Source organism: Tachypleus tridentatus, chromosome 10, assembly GCF_004210375.1.
Source record: "Tachypleus tridentatus isolate NWPU-2018 chromosome 10, ASM421037v1, whole genome shotgun sequence".
Taxonomy (NCBI): Eukaryota; Metazoa; Arthropoda; class Merostomata; order Xiphosura; family Limulidae; genus Tachypleus; species Tachypleus tridentatus.
This window is the reverse complement of record NC_134834.1, coordinates 156,578,732-156,606,136: the sequence shown is the minus strand read 5'-3', so window position 1 is coordinate 156,606,136 and position 27,405 is coordinate 156,578,732. Positions and strand designations below refer to the sequence as shown.

The 27,405-nt window shown below is 32.5% G+C and overlaps 1 protein-coding gene across 9 annotated transcripts; it reads right to left on the bottom strand.

Moving 5' to 3' along the window:
* Positions 1-48: 48 nt before the first annotated feature.
* On the bottom strand, positions 49-26,688 carry LOC143230712 (endophilin-B1-like). Of its 9 annotated transcripts, none has more exons than XM_076464738.1 (10): positions 26,542-26,688; positions 16,439-16,580; positions 15,167-15,292; positions 13,627-13,760; positions 10,726-10,818; positions 9,668-9,703; positions 8,893-8,982; positions 7,914-8,014; positions 2,942-3,119; positions 49-2,047 (listed from the first exon to the last, which is right to left on the bottom strand). In XM_076464738.1, the coding sequence occupies exons 1-10, from the start codon at positions 26,671-26,673 to the stop codon at positions 2,036-2,038; spliced, it is 1,044 nt and encodes a 347-aa protein (XP_076320853.1). In that variant the 5' UTR covers positions 26,674-26,688; the 3' UTR covers positions 49-2,035. The 9 variants fall into 9 exon arrangements, with proteins under 9 accessions (XP_076320853.1, XP_076320848.1, XP_076320849.1 ...); XM_076464733.1 differs by having other exon boundaries at positions 49-1,859; XM_076464734.1 differs by having other exon boundaries at positions 49-1,859; positions 2,942-3,098.
* Between the last annotated feature and the right edge of the window lie 717 nt (positions 26,689-27,405).

Below are 27,405 nucleotides of genomic sequence, written 5' to 3'. Positions count from 1 at the left end.
ACTTTATTGCATCATGACTCACTGTTATGCAAGATATTTAACAATACACTCTTCTCTCTTTTTTTATTCAAGCTCAATTTACAATTCTGGTAGATATGCAGTCCTTTCAATGCCAAAAACATTAAATTGTTGTAAACAACTGAAACAAAAGAAAGGCAAGTTTGCCTTACAAATGTAACACAGATAAAATGTGCTGAATACTTAAGAAATATACATTTAAACACTTTTTTTGTCTAAGCTATAGCTGTCAAACCCATAAATAATTACTAAACTTTTTGAAATATTCCTTAGCATCAAAATGTGCTCTTTTCTTTTTTTTTCATAAAGTACTGTTCAGATCTAACATTCACTGGTTCCAAAATGCTGATTAGAAACCTAACCATCCTATAATTGTTTTTTTAAGCTACTTAACATACAAAACATAACTGATATACTTCCACTGCTCATATGTAAAAGAAAAGATTTTCACTGCAGTGTATGCATATTCTACCCATATTTAGTAATAGTATAATACTGTCTTATTTGATTTATCACTTAACAGTCTTTAGCAAATATCTATGTAACCCAAACTTATTTAATTAAACTAAAGATTTATATACAATTGTAAGTAAAAATTAAATTAATAATTCTTGGTTATCAAAAACAATGTTGTTAATCCACTTTTTAGTACTATAATTTCTATTCATAAAGTCAAGTTGAAAATTACAAGTAAATAAAAGACATTAAAGATCCAACCATTAAAAAGGCCACAGAAAAAAATATGCTAAAATTTGTTATCCCATCAAAAAACTTTTCCCTAAGCACTATCATAAGAAAGTTTCAAACTATACATGTTCACCATTTCACAAGGGTAACGTTTTTTAAACATCTATATTCAAAAGGATAGAGCAAATTCATTCTTTAAATACAGTTCATTTTCAGAAGGCACAATTTATGCAAGTCCAGTGAAATTTTTTTTTTTTTTATGAAAGAACAAGAAACACCTTCAACAAACATGCACAAATTACTAAACTTCATAATCCTAAGTTGTTTATATTAATCATGTACATCAAGACAACAATCAGAACAATAAACAAAAAACAACTGGAATATTACAACAAAGCTCTAATGTATTCAAACTTGTACGCTCACAAAAATTCTTTAGTTTAAATACTTGATTGAATTTTCAATTAAAAAGATAAATTAGTTTAAAAAGGCATGCTTAGATGCTGAAAGAATGAGCCTGATTTATATTTTACAACATTAACCCATTTAATTGGAAAGGTTAATTTTCTGGAAAAGTGTTCATTGGATTTAATTTAAAGTTGTAGAAACATGAAGGTCAAATTATGATAATTTAAACATCAAGCTTATGCCAAAGCATATTATAATTTTATATTTCTTAAAACAAATGTTAAGTAGACCATTTTAAATATGTAAAGCAATGAAGTAAGTATATCAAGCAATATGTATTATAAAGCATTGTATTGTATCACTTCCAAACAATTTGGCTTTATGCTCATAATGCCAACTGTCAACTTAAATTTACTAGCATATCAAATGAAAGTGATGAAAACCTTAGAAAATGATCAAACAAAATTATCAATACAACAGCCAAACAGCCTTAAGCCCAAGTGCATTCAGAAAAGTGTAGAACAAGTTATTTCAAAACAATAACACACATGAAACTGCCATATCTTCCCATTTTATAAAACATTATATTAGAAGTTCAAGCAACAAAAGTTTATTGAAAAATGTAGTTAGGCTTAAAATTAGTTCAGCATTTCGAGGTAGGCTGTGGGCACTTTGCCTTTCTGTTTTCCACGTTCACCTATCATCCAGTCTGGGTCCTGCCCTGGTTCCGATGTCACATATATCACCTGTTAAAGACAGTTGCTGACTATAATTTCGTGTATCTGTTTAAAAGACACTATCACAGGTGAGTATACTGCTAAATAAATGTTCCACCAGCTAAGAAGTTTCTGTTACAAACATTCGTATTTCTACATATGGAAATGCTGATATCTTATTGATGAATCAGTCACAAAAAAATGGTTCACAGTTCCACCTACAAATATATATTTTAGTATCACAACATAAAACAGGACCAATTGCTTTAAAATCAAATACAAGTTGAAGATTTAAACTGTTTTAAACTGGTTAATCTAATAGTCATAAACATTTTAAATTAACCCAAGAGTTAGGTCTCTTGTTTTTAGCAAATACTGTATCATATAATAATAAAATCATATTAACATGTTCTGCTGCTCATTAAAATTGTCTTTTTGTTTAAAATTTTGTTTTACTATTACTTCCACGCACACATACACTTAAACTATTCAGTCATGATTTATTGTTTTTTGCAGCAAAAGTTGAAGTCGCTTACTATAATGAAACCAACATTTCATAAATCTTTAAAGCAGAAACAGTTGATTTTTACTTTGTCACATTAGTTGAAAAAACACATAGAACTGATAATCTAATGAAGTTTTTGTACATTATTTTTTGACAAAACACAAAAAATATGCATTTTTTCATTAATATCTGTTTATCCTTAAACAATTTTGAGACCATTGTAGACAGATTAATGGATTAATTTAATTACTTTTTGAATGAGCTATGAAAAATGAAAACCTTTAGCCAAGAGGAAGGACAGAAACTAAGAATTATGATGTATGGCAAACAAGTCTTCACTGAATGGTTATGTTCATTCCTTGGACATTGGTGGTAAAGAAATCCTTAGTAGATTAGCAAATAAAAAAAAATACAGCTTTGTTATCAATTGGTTCTCAGAATTTCCTTAAGCTTTTTCTACATGATCTACACTTCTTATTGATATTTTAAAATCAAAACCTGCATGAAATGCTTTATTTTCAACTCCAACTCCAAACAAAATTTCAAAAATCCCAAAATGTCTTAAAAATGCGCTAGAAAAATTACACCCAGGTCTTTGATAACTTACTTCATCAGCTAACAAAGATAATTCTGACTTATCATGAGCATCATAATCATAAAGCACTCTAGCCTGTTTTCTCTTGTCATCAGGGGCTGGTGACACTGGCCCAGCATTTGCAGAAAATGATGGGTAAATATTCTGGAATGAATCTGTTGTTCCACCACTTGAAAGAGCCACAGACATACTTAACAAAGAATAAAATTACTTTGAAAATTATAATTTTTCTTTTTCTTCTGGATAATAGATAATAGAATACAAAAGTGTTAGAAACAAACTTATCAACAATATTCCTGTCAATGCTAAAGTATCACACTGGCGTAACTAATACAAGAAACAAACCATATATTTATCAGTATTATACAATTTAAAAAAACGTATTCTCAATTCCTTTTATAACACACATTTACCAATATTTCTACTCAATCACGTGTTTTAACTAATAACATACATTTCGGATAAACAAGTAACAAGAAAAGTTAAGGAATATCATAAATTTATAAAGTACTAAATTTTCTTCTGTATTTTCAACCATACATATTCACTTCTCTATAATGTCAATAATGACATCCAATAGAGAAGGATTTGTTAATTCATGGTGGAAAACTGAAATACAAGAGTTACAGAGCACAGGTACAGTAGCTGATCTAAGAAAGCCTTATATAAATAAGAACATCAACAGCAAAATTTGAATCAGCCACAAACTATATTATTTTATGGCAAGTTTAAACAAGAAAGTACAATAAGTCAAGTACCAGAAAGTTATTGGTACTTTTTCTGTTATTTTGCTTTGCATAACCTGAATTACTGTATTTTGATGGTGGGTTTGACAAAATTTTGAAACTACTGAACACACAGTTTATTTAATCAACATTACTGTTGCATCACACAGAAGAGTAATTATGACTTTTAAAAGTAACCTACTGTAACAGTTCTCACTCTACACACTACCTATAAATACATGTTAACTCAATTTGCAAGTATGTGCCTTCAACTGAAAGTCTAGCTAACAGTACCAAGCAATGGTAAACATTCTAATCCCAATTATGCCACACATGGTGAATGCCTATGTATGTGTGCATATATACAACTTTAAACTATTTACAGTGGGCTCATAAAAGACACACACACACACACAAACAAAGACTCAGAGACAGAGCCCCTAAATGTCTTGACACAGGTGTACTTGTGTCCCTTACACACCCACTGATGACATTGCTAAAACAGCCTGTATCAGATTTGAACTCAAATACACTGCAATACAGTAACAACTATATAAATTGCTTAGCATGTAATGCATTGATGATAGCAGACACTTGTCATACTTGTGATGAAATAGGATGTAATTATTAGATTATGAAGGCAAACCTTGGAAAGTATGGGAATGTAGAAATAACATAAATCCTCAACAGCGAGGTGATGCAGAGATCCCTATTTCAATGATGCTAAAAATTATGTTTTCATTCCCATAACAGGTAAAGTCAGGGAAATAATTCCTGGATATAAAGACTGCCAGTAACAGCTAGTGACTCTTTTGTGGTTGAAGTAGTGCATTTTCCTCAATGTAATATACAGTGGTTCCTCAGTTCTCAAATGACTCCCTTCTCAAATAACTTGGTTTTCAAACATATTGTTTGAGAAAAACATGTATCAGTTGTCGAACATAAACATGGTTCCCGAACCAAGCTGTCGTGGCCCGAACCCCTGAATGATGACCCAAACGACCCTTTGACCATTTTCGGCCCACGCCAAGCTTGCCCAAAACATATTATCCACACCTGTCGCTCAGTCCACACCCCCGCTAAAATCTGCTGTGGACATTCTCGTTTTTCTTTTTGTTGTTTTTTTGTATTTCTAAATATTCTGATTAAATAAGCCACCATGGGGTCAAAGAAGGATAATGAAAGCAGCAAACCAGAAAGAAAAGTTGTTGGAGCTACAATAGAGGTGAAAAAAGATCTCATAGTGAAGTATGAGAGTGGTGTTTGCATGTCTGACCTTGCTACACAGTTTGGTATGGTGAAGTCTACAGTCTGCACCATACTGAAAAATACAGAGGTCATCAAAAGAGCTGATGTTGTAAAAGGAGTGACAGTGGTTACGAAACAAAGATCACAAACAATGGAAGAGGTAGAAAAACTTGTTGATTTGGGTGAACGAAAAACAGTTAGTTGGTGATAGCATTTCTGAGACCACCATTTGTGAGAAAGCAAAGCAGCTGCATGCTGACCTCTTAAAAAAACACCCCTGGAATGAGTGCTGCCTTTAAGGCTATTAGGGAATTGTTTGAAAAATTTAGGAAGAGAAGTGGCATGCATAGTGTGGCGAGACATGGGGATGGTGCCAGTTCTAACAAAGACGCTGCTGATAAATTTGTTAGGGAATTTAAGGGCTATATAGAAGCTGAGGGTTTTATTCCCCAACAAGTGTTCAAGTGTGATGAGACAGGCCTCTTTTGGAAGAAAATGCCAAAGAGGACCTACATCACCAAGGAGAAGTCACTGCTAGGACACAAGCCAATGAAGGACAGGCTAACTCTATTGTTATGTAGTAATGCAAGTGGGGATTTAAAACTTAAGCCTTTGCTTGTGTATCATTCTGAGAACCTGAGGGTTTGTAAGAAAAATAATGTCCTGAAAAGTAAACTAAATGTCATGTGGAGGGTTAATAGTAAAGCATGGGTAACCAGGCAATTTTTTTATGGAGTGGGTCCATGAAGTGTGCCCCAAGTGTAAAGAATTACATCATGGAAAAACAGTTGTTACTCAAGGCTTGAAGGATGGGTTGGTGGAGGAGTACAGTTTCATTACAGTGAAGCTCTTGCCCCCTAACACGACTCCTCTCATTCAGCCTATGGACCAGTAGGTCATATCAAACTTTAAGAAACTCTACACCAAAGCACTGACACAGAGTAAACCCTCAGAGAGTTCTGGAAAAATCACTTTAATATCCTCCATTGCTTGAGGATCATAGACAAAGCCTGGAGGGAAGTGTCTTTGAAGACCATGAACTCAGCCTGGAAGAAATTGTGGCCAGACTCAGTAGCAGATAGACTTTGAAGGCTTTGAGGCTGAGCCTGTTGTCGAGGATATTGTCTCACTTGGCAAATGTATGGGCTTGAATGTGAGTGGTGATGATGGGGAGGAGTTGGTGGAAGACCACAACACTGAGCTCACCACGGAAGAACTCCAAGACCTTCAGAAGGAGCAGCAACAGAAGGCAACTAAGAAAGTGTCTTCAGATGAGGAGAAGGGAAGGGAGGATGTTCCTAGTTCACTAATCAAGGAAATGTGTGGAAAATGGGGAGAGTTACAAAGTTTTGTGGAAATATTTCACCCTGACAAAGCTGTAGTAAACTGCAGCATAAACCTTTTCAATGACAATGCTATGTATTACTTCAAAAACATTTTAAAATGCAGGTAGAAACAAACCTCATTAGACAAGTTTTTAGTGAGAAATAGGTCCAGTGAATGTCAAGCAGGTTGTAGCAGTGCAAAGAGACAGAAAAGAGAAAGAACCCCAGAAGGAGAATTACCTGACATTTTTATGGAAGGTGACTCCTCTTCCAAACAATAATAACCCTCCTACTCTCCACGTTCCTCACCACCTTTCACTTACACCATCAGCTCTCCTCAGCACAGGTAAAGTGCAGTTAAATTTTCATTTATTGTTTTTTTTTATTGTGTTTATAGTTTTTGTGGTTGACTTTATGCATGTCAGTATTATTATACAAGTATAAATAAGCAATATTTTTACTTAAAATGCTTCATAATGCATAATTTTTGGAGGTCTGTAATGGATTAATTTAATTTACAGTATTTCTTATGGGAAAAATTGATTCGGTTTTTGAACAGCCTGCTGGAACGGATTAAGTTTGAGAACTGTTCAGAAAAACAGATCTTCCAAGGAGGAGAGTTGAAATGTGCAAGTGTTATACTCTCAAATAATGTTCAATACTAACTGTAAAATCAATTTAACATTTATATTGGTAAAAAAAAATAAATACAAATAAAGCCATGGTTTTTAACACTTTTTTAATTAAAGATAATACAATCCAAAAATTAAATTTCAACTACTGAGTATAGTACACCACTTGAATGTTATTTCATTATTTCTCAATTGTACTCGCTTATTCCTCAAATTAATACAGTTTGATATCAGTAAATTAGCATTTCTTAAGATTTGGCTTGTTAAGCCTCACCATGACTTACACATGGAAAACTAACAACAGTCCCCTTCAACAAAATCAAAATTTGTAATCTAGTTATAGTGCATGATTCATTTTTTAAAGACTAATACTGGTTCTATCAACAGTTAATAACCATACTAAGTTTGTCACTGCCTTAAAAAAGCAACGAGTTCATAACTTATATAATTTTCTTCATATCAAATTTAGTATGCAGCATCTATGTTGCTGAGTTATTGTGTTATTAAATACTTCTAAATAAATTCAAATTAAGTTTTACACAATCTCCTTTTGAGAAGAATAGTAAATTACAATAGCAACATTTTAGTTGTAGGCAATAATGAATAACTTTCTGAAACATTAAACTTTAATAGATCAGTGGTTTTTATTTAATTTTTCCAAAGAAAAGGAATGCAAGTTATTTTAATTAAAGCTAATAGTTTAGAAATATTAATACAGTAATTATAAAGTTTCAAGGTTACTAGATTTTAAAATGTAATGATAAAAATATTTTAATAGATTTTTAGAACATCTTAAAAGTATTCTTATAAATTTTTGGCCTTCTGATTTCATATTGTACAAGAATGAAAAGGTTTCATTAATTGATACACATGTTGTAAAACTTATTTTCTTTTGTTGTAAAACAATTTCAAAGAGCAACCTAAGAATACAGACAGCAATATACAAAAATGTGCCATTAAAAGTGTACAATTACAATGCAAAAAATGATGTACGAAAAAAGTTAGGAAGTTCATCATATTTAAGGCATACTGTTATAAACATGTTAAGTTTTACCTGGACATCTCTCTCTGAAGGTCAGCTACGTACTGCTGAGACTGTGTGAAATACGACATCTGTGCTTCAACGAAGTCGTTTAAACATCTAAGATGATTAGCCTTAAAAACATAAAACATGCATTAAAATTTTTATTCTGTAATTACTTTTTACTTCCTTCTAGATTTAAGAATTAAATCTTTACAATTAAGAAACATTTTTAGCATCAATGAATTACTGTTTAGTTTACAGTATTTTTAACATATTATCGCAGTTTCTTATGATTTGGACAACTGCTAAAAGAAATAAAAAATATAAATTAGTCTTGCAAATACTATTAATAATGCTTTATGAAATTGACTTTTCATGCCTGTTGATCAGATATTTAATGGACTTGTACCCAACTACCTCAAACAATATTGTTAAAAACAAATGTATCCTTTGTTCTGTTTAGACTCACAAAATAATAACTGTTTACAATAAGAAAAATAAAGCTTAAAATTAAACAAGCATGCTATTATTCAATAAATGAAATATATATATAAACAAGTTGTAATTTTAAACAGCTGTAGAGCCTGAAATTCTTTTATGCAGTTCTATTTCTTGGCTCCAGAAATACCAAGCGTAGAGCACATGTACACCTGATTCAATTTCATTACTATCTGGATCTCTACTGGACTACTCTCAAATAGAAAATCTTTCAGGCAGGATTTGTGTAAATTAATTTATGAAATCTTCGTAGTGGTCAAATACATCAATTGAAAGGGTTTGACCTCTTGAGTTCAAAACAGTAATTAGATCTCAAATCAGTCAAAAGATGACAAGCTACATGCTAAAAATTTGTACTCAAGCATACAACTCAGAGCCATACTCTGAACTGCTATGCCACAGTTACAAATACATTGAAACATGCTGTTCATTTTTTCACAAATTACAGAAATTCACAGAAGAATCAAAATATTTCTGATAAAAATGCATAAATCATACAGAAAATACTCACATGTGCACTGCTGACCCCTTCTAAAAGCAGTTTGGTGATTTCAGCTTGCCTATCATACTCAGCTTGGGCTACCCGAAGCTCTTGTTCAGCCTAACAATAACAATAAACAAGAAACTGTAAGACAATAACTGTTTTTTTGTTGTTTTTTAAGAATTTGCTCAATTATTACTTACTTAAAAAAGTTCAGAAAATAACTACATATGTCAAGAAGATCTTCTAATTATAAAATGAACAACTTAAAATGGTCAAAAGAAATAAATTTACCTAATCAAGACTTGTACATTTTGGAAAAAAAATCCTAGGGATACAATTGTGAGTAATCTAACAGATATCTAATAGAATATATCAAATAAAAGCATAAACAAATATAATAATTCTGTTGTACATGTCTATATTTTTATAATCATCTTCCTTATAAATAGACATGACCAATGAAAATTCCCAGAATGAAATATCTTATTAACTAAAAAAAATGCTTATGCTAAGAATGTCATTTAAGTTAACATAAACTTTCACCTTTTTATAATAAGAAAATGATTACAAGCACCAAGTACAAAATAAATTATTTAAATAAAAATTTCTATAACTTTCTTATGCTGAATTTCATTTAATGCAAAATATTGTACATCTTACGTGATTTCAAGATCACAAAAACTTTTTGTCTCACAAAATTAACTATAAACAGCATACTTTTCAAAGCAACAATAATACACAGTTACTAAACAATTTGGTCAATGCCACTTTAAGAATATAATTTTCTACAGCATCACTTTACCTGCTGAACCTCCCTTTGAATTAGGTCAGGTTTTGTCTTGTAATAAAAAGAATAACATTTTTACAGATTAAGAAATAACCCATAGATAGATCATATGACTATTAAAGCAGAATTGTAAGAATGGTACGTTCTATGGAGAATGCATTTAATAATAAAGTTCTTATAATTACCTAGAGACAATAAAAAGTATGCAATCCATAAACAGAATATACCATTTTCCTCTTTTTTTTTCTTGAATTAAATTAAAAAAGTTAACTTCTTATAGATAAAGTATTTAAAAGCCAAGTAATCTTGTGGAAATAAGTAATTTTACAAGATACTCAATATCTAAACTCTTCAATGGACAGAATACTATTTCATCCTCTATGTTATACTTCATTCCTTTACCAAGTGTGCAGATCTGTTTTATACTAACCATCACCAAAATAACTGAGACACTAATCTATGTTCAAAATCTTACTGTTGTTTTCTAGCACTTAAAAAAATTGTTCTGATATTTTTCTGAAATTTTCTAGCATTTTCAGGAGTTATAGATATTCTACAAGTTTACTAATCCAGTTAAAGAGGTTGTAATTTTATATACGTTTATAGAAATGTCTCATCATAAACTCCAGTTTGCATTAAAGAAAAGTTAAGAAAAATGATTTTATATGATCTTTCAATTAAAACCTGCCTTTTTTAACATGTAAGTATGCCAAGATATAATTAACAAGACTGATGCAAGATTAAGCCTTACTTTGATAATTACTTCTTATCTAATTCCTTTTATCAAAGTTTATTTGAAACTCCAACATTGTATTAGATACAAAGAAGAGACAAATGTTTGAAAAGAACTTAAAATTGCTACAAACATAATATTAAAGAACAAGCTTATGCCAATTATAAATCCAACAAGAGATACACAATTTCAAAGTTGCATAAAAAAAAAGGTACATACACTTTAAAATTACAGACCAACAGTAAAGCCTATATTAAACTGAATGATATATTAACTTTCTAGAGGAAAACATTATTTACTCACAAACACGTTATAAAAAGGTACAAAATTTAAAATTTACATTTGCTTGTGCTTCCATAGATTTGGCTTTTCGTAGCCTATTCTTGCAGGCATCCAAGTCAAGTCTCTTAGATTCTAATATTCTTCTTTCTTTCTAACATATAGGAAACAAATTCAGCTCAAATACTTTGAATGATAACATATACCACTCTTTTAATGGAATTATAAAACATTAAATTTAAGACCTATGAGTTCTATGATCCTTGTTCTTTTAAAGAAAATTAATTAAGGTTATATTACACTACTACTGACATAACAGCTGAAAAATAATGAAATTCATTTCAATATGCCTTTCCCACACAAAATTTGCAATACCAAACTTTAAAATAATACTTGAATATATTCCCCACACGACATTCCACCAAAATAAAATTATAACTGAAACACTGAGATTAAAAATAACAAAAAATAAAAATTCTTGCCTTAATTGTTGAGTTTTGGCTTCCTGTTGGAATCATTACATTTCCCAAATGCATAGACAACTTGTCAATAGCTGATAAAGCCAGGAATGTGTAAACTTTTAACAGCCTTGAAACTTGTTTTGAGTTCAAATAGTTTACAAACATCATATGTTCCACTTAATTAAATGAAAATTTCTACAGAAGTTAACATTTTCTTGAATTAAAGGTGTATTTATGATAGATATTTATCTCCTCTCACAAAATAGCTTTTCTCAATTAGTACAGCCCTCTATTGGCACAAGGTTTCAACACTCATCACTAGCCTTCCACCTCCTGTTTATCCACATGTAAATAGAGGTGTGACACATCCCCCGTCAGAACCAGGGTCCCCTTTGCATTTAATAATCACTATGAGGTTGGTCACAAAACCTGCACCACATATCACTAGAAATATGGAAGCTGAGTGAAAATATAAGGAAGGGAAGTATCTATCAGAAATATATTTTCACTTTAGGAAAATGTTAACTTCTGACACAATATCTTACCTCCACTCACAGAACAGTTAGAATCTCACACTGAACTGGTGGAGGGCCAGTGAAAAAAATTATCTTCCTTTAGGAAGCTCCCAAAGAGAGACCATAAGATGTGAAACAAAAGAAAATATGACACCTTAGAGGGAGGTCACCATATCTGATCCAGGTATACTCTCTACTCTTTTATGATTATGTCACAAACATAAAATGTGGAAAAACATGAATGAATACCATAATACAAATTACTGATTAACCCTTTTGCTATGGACTCAGTACAATATAGACAAGTTCATCTACACATTTGCAAATATTAAGTATCTGCACTATAACTTTTGAGACAGCATCTGTATCTTCACAAAACTTGTTATACTTTTAGTAAAGATTACAAGCTTTTTGTACACCAAAAATCATTTTTTAAACAAAATATCTTTACTAAAGATTTGTTTCTTAAAATAGTCTGTTTCATTATCAGTCTGAGTGCAAAATGATTTCATGTTATGAGTAAATAAAACAAAAAAAAAAAATTCTTTATCCCCCAAATCTCGAAATCTTAATCTCTGTAACCTCCTAAGTACATTTCACACATCTGTTTTCAGTAAGACTTTATATTTTGTTATTTTTTATACTCTAACTATGTGGGGTCATAAATATCATAAAAAAATTAAATATAAATTAAGGATTTTCTCTTGCTAGAATGACTACATATTATAACACAAAAATACAAATGTTCAGTCTAAGTAGCTTAAGTTTCATAATGCCATATATTTACATATATATTATATTATTATACTGATCTTTCAGTCATGTCTAGCTAACATCACATTATTTGCATTGACATGGTATATGAGTATGTGCACTCAGGTCACATGTCCAGTAACATACATCACTTGATCCAGTACAATGGGCAACTTAGACACCTGATTTTGTAAAGCAGAGCTAAAACATCAACAGAGTCAATCAACCAACATTCAGCAGCATCTGAAATTGTAAAGTCTACAGCAGAAAAAGTCTCAACATTACACAGCATCAGAGAGAGGCAGCAATTCCTGTCTGTTTTACTCACCATGAGAGTACAGTCTGGATAAAAATAATTATTATGAAAAACCACTAAACAGAACAACTAGCAGTCTTATAGAACACCTCATCTCAATGGTATGCAAACCTAAGCCTGCAAAGTAACTGTTTCAATATAGATGACAGCTGAACAACCAACATCTGCCTATATCTGAAATTGGAACTCAGATCTGCAGGAGGAAAAGCTACAAGGTAATTGACATTGAGCATAGTAATGGGATGAAAAGTGCATATTTTCAAACACAAACCTGATTAAGCACCACTTGCCAAAGGCTGAGGACTCACAATATACTATCAAAATGGCCCCTCTAAATATAGAAATAACAAGAAAATAGTAAAGAAAAACTACATCTGTAGTACAAAAGAAAGTGCTAACAAATTTACGAACACAAAAAGTACACCTGTACAGCACTACTGTCAATCGAGAAGTGATTAACAAATGCAATACAGAAAGGGTGGTGGTTATGATAGGAGTTGCATCATACTCAAATTTGTGGAGAGTTGCTATATAATCACTTACATGTGGATATGCAAAGCATGAGATAGAAAGCCAGTGGCAAATGTCAAAAATGTGCACTAACAGAGGGCAATATTTATTGAGAAGAGCTATTTTTAAGAGGTAAGATATCATATAGGAAATAAAAACAATGATTTACAGCTCATTCACAATAAAAAAATAAAACAAAAGTATGGTTACGAGAAAAGCAATAAGTGACTTGGAATTCAAAAGAAAACAATGTTTAAATCCACTGAATGTAACTGTTTAATCTATTTACAGAACTTTTAAGAATGCCCTAAAACGATTTTATTTGTACTAAAGTTTTCCTTTTTGGATAAGTTTAACTCTGTATCTGTACATTCATGTTCTCAAATATAATAATAAATATTATTTACTTGGAGTGTTTTCATATCCCCTTCTAAAAACTTTCGTAAAGGTTGAATAAAACTGGTGCTTGCTATTCGAACAAACTCCTTCTCAGCTTTTCCTAGTTTTTTCTGGGCCTGTCCTACTTTTATTAAAGTGCTACCTAAAGAAGTTTAATGAAATGTAAATAAAACACTACTATTAGACTGTATATAAGTAAAAAGCAGCTTTCAGAATTTAGTCTTATACTGTTTCACACCCAAAGAGAGACAAAAGATTTTACGTATACACACACACACACACACGTTAAATCTTCAAATATACATAACTTTAGAATGTACCACTAGAAAAAATCAAGTTTGTGTGTTTAAGAGTAAATATTTTTGATAAAGTTCAGCTATTACATAAGCACACCCATCACCACCCACAAAAAAACAAAAATCTACATCTTTGGTTTTCATATTTAAGTGCAACATACAACACAAACATTGTAGCACTTGTTGGTATGTACACGTACATGAAATATCAGTGCTGTTGATTTACTTAATCAAAGATAAGATAATTCATTCAAAAACTTCAAATAGCTCACAGAAGGTTAAAAAAAAATGTATTTGGCACAGATACAGTAGTAGACACAATTACTTTCATAGATGAATAAAATTATGCCACATGTTCAATGAAAATAATATTTACATACATAGCCATAATTGCTGCATATTCCAAATAAAATGAAAGATATGCTTCTGTTTACTGTCAATGTTGTAATAAAATCTAAGCACAGTAGTAAAGGAGAAAATACTCCTGTTTTATTCAAAAGGTCTGCACACTGGCAAAGTTATGACTGACATAATTCAAGATCAATATGTTAACAAAAAGATAATATACATTAATTTGAAAAAAATATGCTAAAGTAAATCTCCAGCTGAGGTACATGGAAGCATGAAGTCATGGTGTTTCTATTTTACAAATGCAAATGGGTTACTTTCCACAAAGGATTTATGTCACAACAAAGTCCTATTTTGTCTATTGTTAGAACATGTAAAAAGAAGTTGCTATATCTTATGATCGAAAGTTAATTTCTCAAATGTTTTATTATATTTTTCCGATAGTTTATTTAAACATATTGATATGTAAATTCTTTAACAAATAAGAAAAAATCATACCTTGGATTATTTCTTTTTCTTATATGTAATACAGAAAATAAAAAAAAATTTATTAATTTTACATCACAAATTTTATTATTTCTCCATGCAAAATTTTAATGCAGTCCACATACCATCATACTGAATGAAGTGAAAAAAACTGACCAAAAGTAGGTAAAACCCTTCACTTTCACATAAAATACATTTGAATCCATAGCAATAGTTAGCATAATTAATAGCAATACTGACAGTTTTTGGTTTTACATTCTTGTATGGCTCTTATTTTATTAGAAACTTTGTAATAAATTCATGAGCCTACAAACAAGTAGGTACATAAAAAGTTTATAAAAATGTGTAAATATAAGATCCAAAGAAAACCATACACTGCTAGAAAATGCCAGTACAATAACTTATTGCATTTCCTTACCATATGCAGTTCCTGGACCAAAATCTGAACCAGCATCAATCATGTCTTGTCCCAATGCCTCAAAATTAGTCTGTCGGTCCCGCTTCCTCTCAAGTTTTTCAAATAAATAATCCTCAACCTTTGCATCTAGGACAATAAAAACAATTTGTGTAGAAAAAAAATAAGACTTAAATGTTCATAAAATATTAACATATAGTAAGTATAAACAAGAAGAGTTCATTTGAAGTTATCTAGAATATGTTTTGGATTATAACTTGATAATTATATTCCATTAAGATAATGGTTTCATAAGTCATCCCATTCTTCACTCTGAAATATTGAAAAAAACTAAATAATTCAGAGCTTTAAGGAATTTAAAATCTCTAGTAAAACCCAATATTTATACATTAAAACACTAAAAGTAATAACACCCTGTAAAACCAGTAAGTAAAAAAGGATAAGCAAAAAATAAAAATAAACGAAATTAAAGAAGTAATACATAGTTAAAATAAACTTACCAAAGACAGAGGTGGCCCCTTTTACTCAGTGTGTTACCAATAACACACACATACAAACACATAAACTGTCACATTTCAGATTATTTTAAGGAAGCTCTCTAGTGGTTATTTAACATTTATTCAAAAAGCAATAAAATGATAAATAATTTTTCATGTTGAATTTAAGTATATATGCAATTAAAGAGTGTAATGAAATCACAATGTCATAATCAAAAACTGCAACACACATTATTCTTTTTTATTTCATTAAAAATATATATATTTTACACACAACTTAGCAATATTGCAATGGTACTTTAATAATAGAGTAACTTAAAGGAGCAGAGAGACTAATAAAATTTCTAATCTAAAATCATACCATAAAATTTGCTCAAATAATCATTTAACTAAATAGAAAAAAACAGGCAATTGTGTGAAAATGAAGTATCTTCAAAACACTAATCACACTTCATAACAGCAATAAGATTTATATTTGTTAAAGAATGTCAAAGTATTCTCTTAGTATTTACTACTGTGTATATAAAGTAAAAATGCCATACCACAGTGTAACAAATGTGAACCATGAACAACTAGTATCCTTATTCAATAATACAGACATTAAAACCTTTTCTAATATAGCAACTATGTGGCCACTAAATGTGTTTGGATAAAAAAAAAAAAAAAAGACATTAGATAAATCACTTAAGTAATGTATGATGTCCTAATTATTCATTAACCTTCAGAAAATGCAATTTAAAATAATAAATAGGTTACATAAAAATATAATAAAAATCACTTGGATTAGGTTGAAGAATAGCATCTGTTCTGGATACAATTCTCTCTGTCCAGTGTTTGGTCTTATCAGCTCGTTGAGCCAAACTTTCAAAATGGGCATCAAGTTCAGTCTTTTCCGAGGTGCCAAGCTTTTCTTCTGTATACTAAAATATAATAAAACACTTACATAGTTAAACAGCTGTGTATTAATAGTGTATTAATTTCATGTGTTTTAGTAGGTGCTTTTCCAGCAAGGCAACAAATATGAATGTACTACCTAAAAAAGTACCTATTTGTCAAAAAGGTTTCTTTATGTATAATGTTTGTGAGGAAGTACTGAAACACAGAGACTGACAAAATATTAAATTATGGTTAATAAAAATACTAATGGTCACTTATTGCACCATTATTGAAAAATGGAAAAAAGCTCTATGTATCTATTAGTTACATAACTCAACCAATTTAATTTTACATACAACAAATATGTTTTAAATATTCATACAAGTCTAACGTAGAATAGGTTTACTTAGTTACTTCAAGTTCATCCACTAGGATTTAGAATACATTAACTCATTTGCTACCATGGGTACATATTATGAAAACTTCATGCAACCTCTGTTTCTTACTCAATACTTTTCAATCTCAGAACATAATCACTTGTAAAATATTCCAGGCAATAAGGTAAAAAAAAACACAAATTGTGTTGATATGATGAGTGATAAATGAGATACTAGTAATTAAACACATGCTTCTACACATACCTACAAAGAAACTGAATCTCAAGCAATCAATTCAGCCTTACACCTACCACCATACTGGTACAAGTATGTTGATGATGCAACTGCTGGATACGAGGTCTGTTCAAAAAATACGCGGACAGACGTCATAAAACAAAATGTACTTTATTTAGAAGTTACAGGTCTGGGACCCCTTCAAAGTACTCTCCTCCCCAATGCACACACTTATCCCAACAGTGTTTCCACTTGTTGAAACAGTCCTGGTACACTTCTTTTGTAATGTGCTCCAGCTCCTTCTCAAATCACCCCGCTAGTACAGCAGTATGCATTTGCCTTAATCTCTATGTGGCTTTGGAATCGTCTCAAATCTTCTTCCTTTCAAGGGTCTTTTGAGTTTGGGGAACAAGAAAAAATCGCAAGGAGCAAGATCAGGTGAGTAGGGAGGTGGGGAAGAACAGTGATCGAGTGTTTGGCCAAAAACTCACGAGTTCTGAGGGCTGAATTTTGCAGCAACGCGGTGCATCTTCAATTTTTCGGTCAAAATCTCGTAACAAGATCCAACTGATATCCAACACTCTTCAGCAAGCTCCCTGACAGTCAGACATTGATTTTCCCACACCAGGGTGTTGATTTTGTCGACGTGTGGGTCGTCAGTTGACGTGGAAGGACGTCCAGGATGCTCATCATCTTCAATGGACTGTCGACCATCCTTAAAACGTTCATGCCACTTGAAACATGCCGTAAGCTTCATAGCAACATCACCGTAAGCCCGTGTTAAGCATAGCAAAAGTTTCAGTCGCAGATTTTCCAAGTTTAACACAAAATTTCACAGCAAGTCGTTGCTCCTTCAGATCATTCATTCTAAAATCCGCCAAACGAAAAAAATCGCACTTCACTTTAAGCCGCGTAGCTAATACACAAATGAAGATATTTGCAATCGGGAAATGGCATCGTAATCAGCTGATCTGTGTGAACCTAGCAACACCAAGTGGATTCCCCTGGAACCAACTGGAGCCGCTCAATTCAAACAGTCCGCGTATTTTTTAAACAGCCCTCGTACACAGTTTCTTTTGTATATATATAAAAAATCAACCATGTTAACTCTATACATTTCAATATTAAGTTTACCTGTGAACAGGAGGAACTAACTAAACAGCATTTCTTAACCTCAAGATCACTAGAACCAATACCAGTCCAAACAGAAATATACAGAAAAAATCATCCATACTGGATTATACATTCACTGGGACTCAGTACATGAAACAAAAACACTCAACATATTAAGAAACCAAATAAATACAGCAACAAAACTATGCTCATCCGATAAAATTAATGATGAAATCAACAAAATAAATCAACACTTCATTAACATCAACAAATTTCCTTCAAAAACTGTGGAAAAAAATTATATGCCCACACCTAGACCAACAACAAACAATGAATCCCAAGATACAGTAATGAAATGATGCATGTTTAAATTTTGCAGACATGGATGATGATCCACCATTAACCATGAAACCAGTACAAATGGAAAACATGACCTCAACTGATACATAAGAGGCATTCCATGACAAGATTCATGTAGTTGCACCTACAATAGAGTACAAGTCAAGCAAGATTGTACTTCAAAAAAAAGTTGAGTCATCATCTTGGTGTGTGACTGCTAGAGCTGCTAATAATTTTTTTTTCTTCTTAGGGTAATAAGACTGGAAGCTATCACATCTGCTACATGATATGCCATTGTTGGGATTTTGCAATCCCAAGTTGCTAGCTGACTCTCTTCAGAGGGTGGAGTAGTTACTTGTTTTTATCTTTCTTAAACCAAATTGTGATGTTTGTTTATTTTTGGGAACTGGTAATACAACCCATTTTATTAAAATAAAAAACGTGAAACTAGTTTCACTTGATTACTCAAAGTGGTCACCTAACTCATGAAAAAACATTTTGTTGCAGAATTTTGGTGCCATCATACAGATCCACATCACAAGTTTTAATACCTGATCTTATAAATGTGTATATAATAATATGGCAGTTTTGTCGCTCAAGATAACTAAACTATTGAAAATGTTTTAGAAATTTGCAAGTATCATGTATTTCAATTTAAAGGAAGAGATGCAGACACAATTCATTTCAGAACACTGCTCCTTTCCCTCTTCAGATGTAATATACTTTTAAGCACTGCATAAACAGAGTTCTAGTGAGTAGGTATTTCCTGCTAAAAGCAATGTATTTTTGTAATATATGTTAGATCTGATTGGCAATCTTCAAGATTTTGCTCAACAGGATATTCCAGCTCTAATGGAAAGTCAGCATCAAAATTCAAAGCTTCATTCACACTTTCAACTTCATCCAGATATTTAGCCACTCAGCTTCCCTTTTCTCTCTCATTTGCTTGATTATTTCAGTTCTGAACTTCTTGTAACATCCCCTCAAGGTGGATTCCTTTACATGGTGAGTGGACCTCCCAGAGATGGTTCTGTACTTTCAGTTTATCTCTGGGATCTAAACATCCAAACTTTTTTATTCCGGAGGGACTAGAGAGGTTTCCTGGATCTCCTAAGTCAGTCAAGAAACTATGTTCTGGGGACATCTTGGTGGAAACGTCCACCCCAAAACAGTGAACTCATCTTGCATTTGAAGGGCATTAGGGATAAACCCATGCTACTTTGAATTTCTTAGAGTTATTGTTGAGAGGGATTTGAAGAGCATCCTCAAGTCAGAGATCCTTACTGGTTTCTCCATCCAAGGAATTTCTGCACTGAGACATATCACCACTCACAAGGACAGAATTATGCTGCTTACCAATGTTATAATTTTGATATTTATATAACCACGTTCACCTACTGCTGTCAAGGCAGGTTATCTGAACTGCAAGGTACAGCCATATATTCCCAACCTTCTCAAATATTTCCAGTGTCAGCAGTTCGGTCACTTGAAGATGTCATGTTGTGGTTCTTTGACATATATTTGTTATAGTGGCAAAGACCATGATGCCTATGAGTGTAAACTGGACCATCAATGTGTTAACTGTTGTGGTTCTCACTCCTCTTACTTTTGTTTTATCCTTATCCTTAGGTGGGTGGAGGAAAAAGAGGTACAGCATTTGAAAACAGTTCACAACATTTCTTATCCTGAGGCTCAGAAGCTACTGTTTCCACCTCCATCTTGGATATATGCTGCTGCACCACACTCCACTGCTTCAGTGGGAGTGCAGAAAGATCCTTCTGGGACTCCAATAGTTGTTTTCAAAAAAGTGCAGTCTTTTGCCCTCTTTGTATAAGCGTGTTGACAAGTTCACGTCTACTTCTGTGTCTGTTTCCACCATTCCTTCCAGTGACTGCTTGAGTCCTCTTGCTTTGGTCTTGGCACCTAATGTATATTTGGGCCCATTTTCTTTGACCTTTTTAATCCTAGGAGACTTTAAAGAACATAATCCCCTCTGAGATGGTGCTGATATTGATGGGAGGAGTCATTCAGTAGAGCATATGCTCCTGAATCACAACCTTTTATTTTCATGCACCTAGTCAGTCTGTTACTGCTGTTGATCTCTGTCTGCTCCCCTTCACTTTCGTCTCACTTCTCTTGGAGGGTTTACAGTGTCCCACATTTTCCTATCATTTTGAAGGAGACTGGCTATGGTCAATGCCACCCAATCCATGTGCTTAGGTGGAAGCTGGACCAGATCAACTGGCCCTCTTTCACTGCTCTCTCAGAACTTGATCATGCCATTGTCTATATGGCATCAACAGACATCTGCATGACAGCAGTGATTGACTGTATTGTCTAAGTGACTGCTCAATACATTCCTAAATCCTTGACACATTTCCATGGTATCCTTGTTTGTGGTGGGATCCTGCCTACCAAAGGGCATGGAATGCTTAAAAACAGGCCTGAGATACCTTTTGTTGGTATCCCACACTTTCAAACTGCATCGTTTTTTTAGCAGGCTCGCACCCATGATCAGTAGGTGACCTCAAAACCAGAAGGAATCTTGGATTAAGTTCACAACCAGCATCTTTTGTGCCACCAGTTCCAAAATTACATAGGACATGATTTGGAAGGTCAGTGGGCAGTACACTTTCTTCCCCCTTTTGATTTTGCCCTCCAATGGCCAAGAAGCTGCTGGTGCCTAAAGCATTGCCAATAGTCTCCATAAAATCTTTTCTTGTGCATTTAGCTCTTCTGTTTTGTTCCATAATCAGGTGATTATGTGGGCTCTGCCATGTTTTGTTGTGGTTTGATGGTTTCACACAGGATCGCTTCTACAGTTTCTGTGTTCAATGCTGAGTTGTATGTCATTTATATTTCCCTGGATCACGTAGAAGCTTTGCACTACACCAACTGTACTACTTATACTGATTCTCTTAGGTTTCTACTGGCCCTAGAATCACTTAGCATTGGTTCTCATGCTGTTTTCATTGATATCCAACATTGGCTGGCCCATTTTCCTTTATCTTCTATTTCTATCAGTTTTTCTGGATACCAGATCATGTCAGTATTTGTGAGAACGAACTTGCTGACATCACATCTAAGTTTGTCTGCATGGTGCTATCACTGCTATACCCATACTATATATGGGCTACAAACCTGTATTCAAGGTTCAGCTTTGTGCCAGTTGGCAGTAGACTGAAGCAAGCCTCATCGTAACAAGTTTTTTCAGATCAAACCTTCTGTTGTTCTTTGGCCATCTTGTTTCCTTAAGGATCAAAAGGAAGAACTTGTCCTAGCAAAGCTCTGCACATTGGTCACAGTTTTTAACTCATTGTTTTATCTTGGACTGATGCACCAATGTGTGGCCTTTGTGACATTCAAGGCACAATAGCTCACATTTTATTGTCATGCCATCATTAAACCTCTGAACAATAGCACCATTTTATACATTTTTTTCCCATTAATTTACCCCTGACACTGGACAGTGTTACTGGCAATGGTGACACTTGTGTTTAAAATTTTTAAGGGCCATTGGCCTTTTTAATTCTATTTAAGTTTTTACCTGCTTTTTGAAGTTTATTTAGTTTTACTTTGATTAATTTTTACATTTTACTTTTATGTTGTTTAACCAGCTGTTTGGCACAGTCACCCCAGTTGCTTTGCACCAGTAAATGCCAATCAACCAACCAATATTGTAATAAATGACTCTTATAATGAGTATGAACAAACTCATTGCATGTTTTTCAAAAGTTTCTTCAGGTTAGATTCTTTTGACATGCCATCAATTACAGTAGCAAATGCTATCCATGTATACACTGCATGGTTCTACTGGAACTTCACATTGAAGTTTACTTAACATTCAGTGGAATTTTTTGCTGTTTACATTGAAGCTTATTTTACAGGCTTTGATTTCCACAGAAAAATCTTCCATTACATAAACTCAGAGAAAACATTTTTAGACATCATTCTGTTTTTCTAAGCAACATTTTTTTACACTATAAACTTTTGCAATTAAGCTGTGCAAATAAACTGACTGAAAGCACTGAACTTGTCTGGACACATTATGACAGGCTACAACTAACTACAGCTTACAGACTCTCATTCTTTGCTGTTTCCAGATTAAAAGTTATTCTCTGCATATAGAATCTTGAGAACAGTTAATCAGATAGCTTGGCAGGTACAAAATTACTTTCAATTTTTTAGTAATATCAAACAATGAATAGTCACAACTTCAATGTGCACCCTTCCAAAAATGTCCATTTTGAAACCAGTCCAAGCATGTTGGCTTATTAAAAGCCATGAAGTAATTTGGAAGTGAGGTGAATGATCCAATTAAGTTTACTGAGCAGGTTTCCAATGATTATCATTTGTACGTTTCCATAGATTATTGTGATTGTTTTATAATGGAATGAAAATGTAATGAGGACAAACGAAACATAGCACAAAGAAAAGTAGTCATCAAACATTTGCATGTCTGAACACAGACAGCACTGAGGAAAGAAGGATGTAGGATCATGTGCTAGTGCTCACGACGTTTACTACATATGAATGTCACATTACCCTACTACTGATGGATTGCTACAGCATTATGACTGTTACATCAGAGACTGAAACAACACATGCAGCAGTGAGAATTTGTTCAAGGCACAAGAAATTTCATGGCAGTTGCACACAAGGTAATAGCTCTAGGTAGTTCTGAAAGAGAAGTAATATTTCCAAATGTAAATTTTATTCTAAATAATTGGGATTATGGTTAAAAACATAAAAAAACCTCCAAAAACAGTGATATCCAGGTATGCAATCAATAAATTAATGCTTTCTATTTAGTTCACGTTTTAGCTTATAATCTTCAATATTCTGGTTAGACTTGAATATTAATTTATCTATATTTTATGCAATTATTACTTCTGTTATTTGTAGATAACTTGCTTTGAACAAAAGTTATTAATATGATACCTAATTCAGAATAATAAATTGTAACAACCAGAATCTATATTTACACATCTGTGTGTGTATACTCTAGTACATTTGTGTTTTATTACTAGATGTTGGGTTTCTATCTAAGAGTATTACAAGTAGAGTTACATATGTGTTAAAAATACTGACAATTTGACCCATACAAAAGTTGTTGTAATCTTCAATATTAAAATTAATTTTAGAAATTTAATTTATTTCTACAATACAATACCCATCCACATATCTTATGTATCCAGTGTATCTGTGTGCTGTCCCTCATTCTTGCTGCATAATATTATGCAACACCACGTTCTGCGAGACATTTTCCTCAACATAGCAAGGGTTATTGTTCCAAATGCCGTGATAACAGCTGCCTTCAACTCATCATTAGTATTATAATGTTGTTTAGACACAACATATGGATGGGTAGGAACTTACAGGCCACCCTGTATATTACCACAGTTAGTAATATCTTACCTGTTTTGCACGGCTTATAGCTCCACCAAAATTTGAAGACAATTTCTTTCTAAATTCCATGAGGACCGATATACCAATACACAAAGAAAAGCACTTAAACATCCAGCACAGTACTACACAAGCCAAGCAATTTTGAAATGCAGCTGTAGTAATACAGCTGCAAACACCTGTTATCACGTCACATTTGCCAGTACAGTCCAATGCAAATGTGGCACTCTTACTGGTGGACTGTAACTCACAATAAGCCTGTGCTGATAGTCTCAAAAACAGTACTTTTAGATGAAACATTTAAATATAATAGCCTCTTCCATGTTTGTACTATACAAGTTTATTTTATTTATTCATAAATCATACATTATACTTAACATAAAGCTACTGAGCATGCAATGTTGCACCAGTCAAGCCTGAAACAACTTGACAAGTACATGCAGGAACTTACACAGTTTCATACACATATTCCTAAGCACTCTCAGTGTGCATCATTTCTATCAGCTTAAATCACATTCTGCTATATACATATCTAAACTGTGACAACACAAAAACCAATAAACACTTTTACAGTTGAATACAGGACTCTCACATTCATGTATAAGATATCCTTACACTGTCATAACACACTAGCCTCTCTCTATTAACCCCAGTAATGTTACAAAAGCCCATAAAGTACACCACCAGTATCCTAATAAAGTGAAAGAATGGTTATAATACATAAAACAATACCCACCTTTACACTTTCATGAGAATTATTTTCAGATTCAAAGTATATAAAGTAGAGTGAGCCATCACCTCTTCTCTGAATATAACTCTCAATAAAAAAAGCTATAAATCACAAACTTAAAATTAAAAACCTGATGACCACATTACTGATTTTTCCTCTTCTTGTAATGTATGTGTACATGCACATTTCACTTTCAAATCTTAACTATAAAAGGCACTATCTATCTATATATATACACACATACATACATACACACACACACACATACATAAAAGCCACCCTGTTTGCCTTTTGTCAGTAATGTTTGATTCTATCTTGGTAATGTTCAAACTGGCTCAGTGGTCTGTCTCATGTGCAAGTCTTAAGTTCAAACCCCAGTCAATTACAAAAACTATGTTATGGTGGTTATAGTGATCATCAAATGAAAGTTTTACACTCAAATCCCAGTCCAATTAGGATTTTATGTAAATTCATTTTTATTATTATATTCATCTGTTTATACATTTATTATCATATGTACATACTCTTTGAATATTCAGAAAACATGGGATACAAATAGAGATTAAATTAGGGATGATATCATTACATAACTAACATGAATACATTATTATTAATAGTTTTCACTATAAGAGGTTTTTAAAAACTTGCAAACATTTTGAAAAAGTTATACCTTCTTGCAATTTTTAGATTTTAGCTTGTATCTAAACAAATTTTGAGGTTTCATTGTACAGACCACATTTAGAGTACTGTGTTTAATCTAGAGATCCTTATCTTAGGAAAGACTAAATTGTTGAAAAGGATTAAATGAAAAGTTACTGGAATGGTGCCTGAGATGAAAAGATTGTCATATGAGGAGAACCTGAAATTTCTAACACTATTTGCCATTGAAAAAAGAAGTTAAATGGAATGCTACTTGAAGGTACAAAACAAGGTATACTAATAAATTCTCACTATGCTTAAGGGCATTTTGCTAGAAGAGTGGCATTATTTATATAAATTACCACATAACTAAGAGAGTATCATTACCAAGAATCTTCAAAAAATCTTAAAAGTTTTCTTGGATAGACTGAAAGGAAAACATTCAATGAAGAGGAAAATTTCAGAAACAATAAATGTAAGTCCTAATAATTTGTTAAAACAAGCCCCAGTGAAAATTATTCAAATCAAAACATTGGTGTCATTTCCCCTCAAAAACAGCTATTAAACATTACTGTATTTTTAAAATTTACAATCCTGTACTACCATTGGCAAAAGCACATCCATTTTGTGACAAGACCTACCTATACTGTATCATGTTAATGTATTCACTCTGAATTTGATATAATTACCATTATTTTTATAATCACACAAATTTAAATATCAATTGAATCGTGATTATCATATGGAAAAATGTTCTATAAAATATTTATTGGGACCTTTTTTTTTTTCTGTGCATTAATAACACCGATTAGACTCACCTTTACAATTTTATATCATAAATTATAATTTATCACTTTTACTGTTATGTTAATATATCTACTCCACGTAATTAATGTATCATAACTTCTACTACTGTTTTTTTTTTTTTTTTTGGTACTATTAATATTAGTATAAGCACTATTAACGTACTGCATACTTTGCAGTTAATTAAGAATAGTTGTTATGTTTCTGCAAGGCTTATCAAGTCAAGCTAATCAAACCTTGTACTGTTGTAGTTGTACCACTTCATTTGTGGAATAATAGTTTCCCATGACCAAAATTGTCAACAATAAAAAAGTTACAAGATATTATCAAATAATTGTATGATATACTGAAATTTTCTGATACCTGAACAGCTCTTGAAAATGCTGTAGCTGCCTCTGAAACAAAGCCTTTAAAAGATTTAACACCAAACTCCATCATAACCGGATATACGCCCGTGTCATCACGCCATGTTAACCGAACATAAATAGGTCTCATTTCAGTCTTATCTGACGCCGCTGTGATTTGAAAAAAATAATAATAGCATAAAAATTATGCGAGTAACATATTCATTATTATATTTTGCTAACATAATCTTTTGCGATAATTTACAATTATATATTTTTTAGAAACATATAGTTTTCACTATTTTATTTAAATCTGGTGAAGCACACTATTACAAAGAAAATAAAACAGTTGCTGTTGTTTGTAATTAAGCACAAAGGGCTATCTGTGCTCTGCCCACCATAGATATCGAAACCGGTTTTTCGAGTTGTAAGCCCGCAAATTTACCGGTGTGCCACTGGGAGGTAGAAGATAAACCTACAAACTAATAGCCACAGAGAAAAGTGAACGTTTTATCCATGAGCTGACTAACACTGCCTGAGAGAAACAGTAAAATAAATTATGGCATTTCTCTTTTTAAAACGTTCCTCAATAATTCATGTGCAATTAGTCCAAGCATTGCATATGGCCTGAGTATTTTCAACTTGACAAGTTTTGTTTGACGTGTTATAACACACGTACATATTTCATTATCTCAAAAAATTGGTTTTTTGTTGTCATTCAGTTATGTACATTAACCCTGAAGAAGCCCCATGGGCGAAATGTTGAGTTAAACTTGGTTTTGGAATTTCGCACAAAGCTACTCGAGGGCTATCTGTGCTAGCCGTCCCTAATTTAGCAGTGTAAGACTAGAGGGAAGGCAGCTAGTCATCACCACCCACCGCC

Excerpts from the sequence above, each read along its gene's own strand:
- LOC143230712 (XM_076464733.1), bottom strand. The coding sequence starts at position 26,673 with ATGAGACCTATTTATGTTCGGTTAACATGGCGTGATGACACGGGCGTA. Across the intron at positions 10,819-13,626 it reads GGGATATGAAAACACTCCAA|AAAGAAAGAAGAATATTAGA; the intron begins GTAAATAATATT and ends CCTATATGTTAG. Across the intron at positions 9,704-10,725 it reads CTATGGAAGCACAAGCAAAT|ACAAAACCTGACCTAATTCA; the intron begins GTAAATTTTAAA and ends TTTTATTACAAG.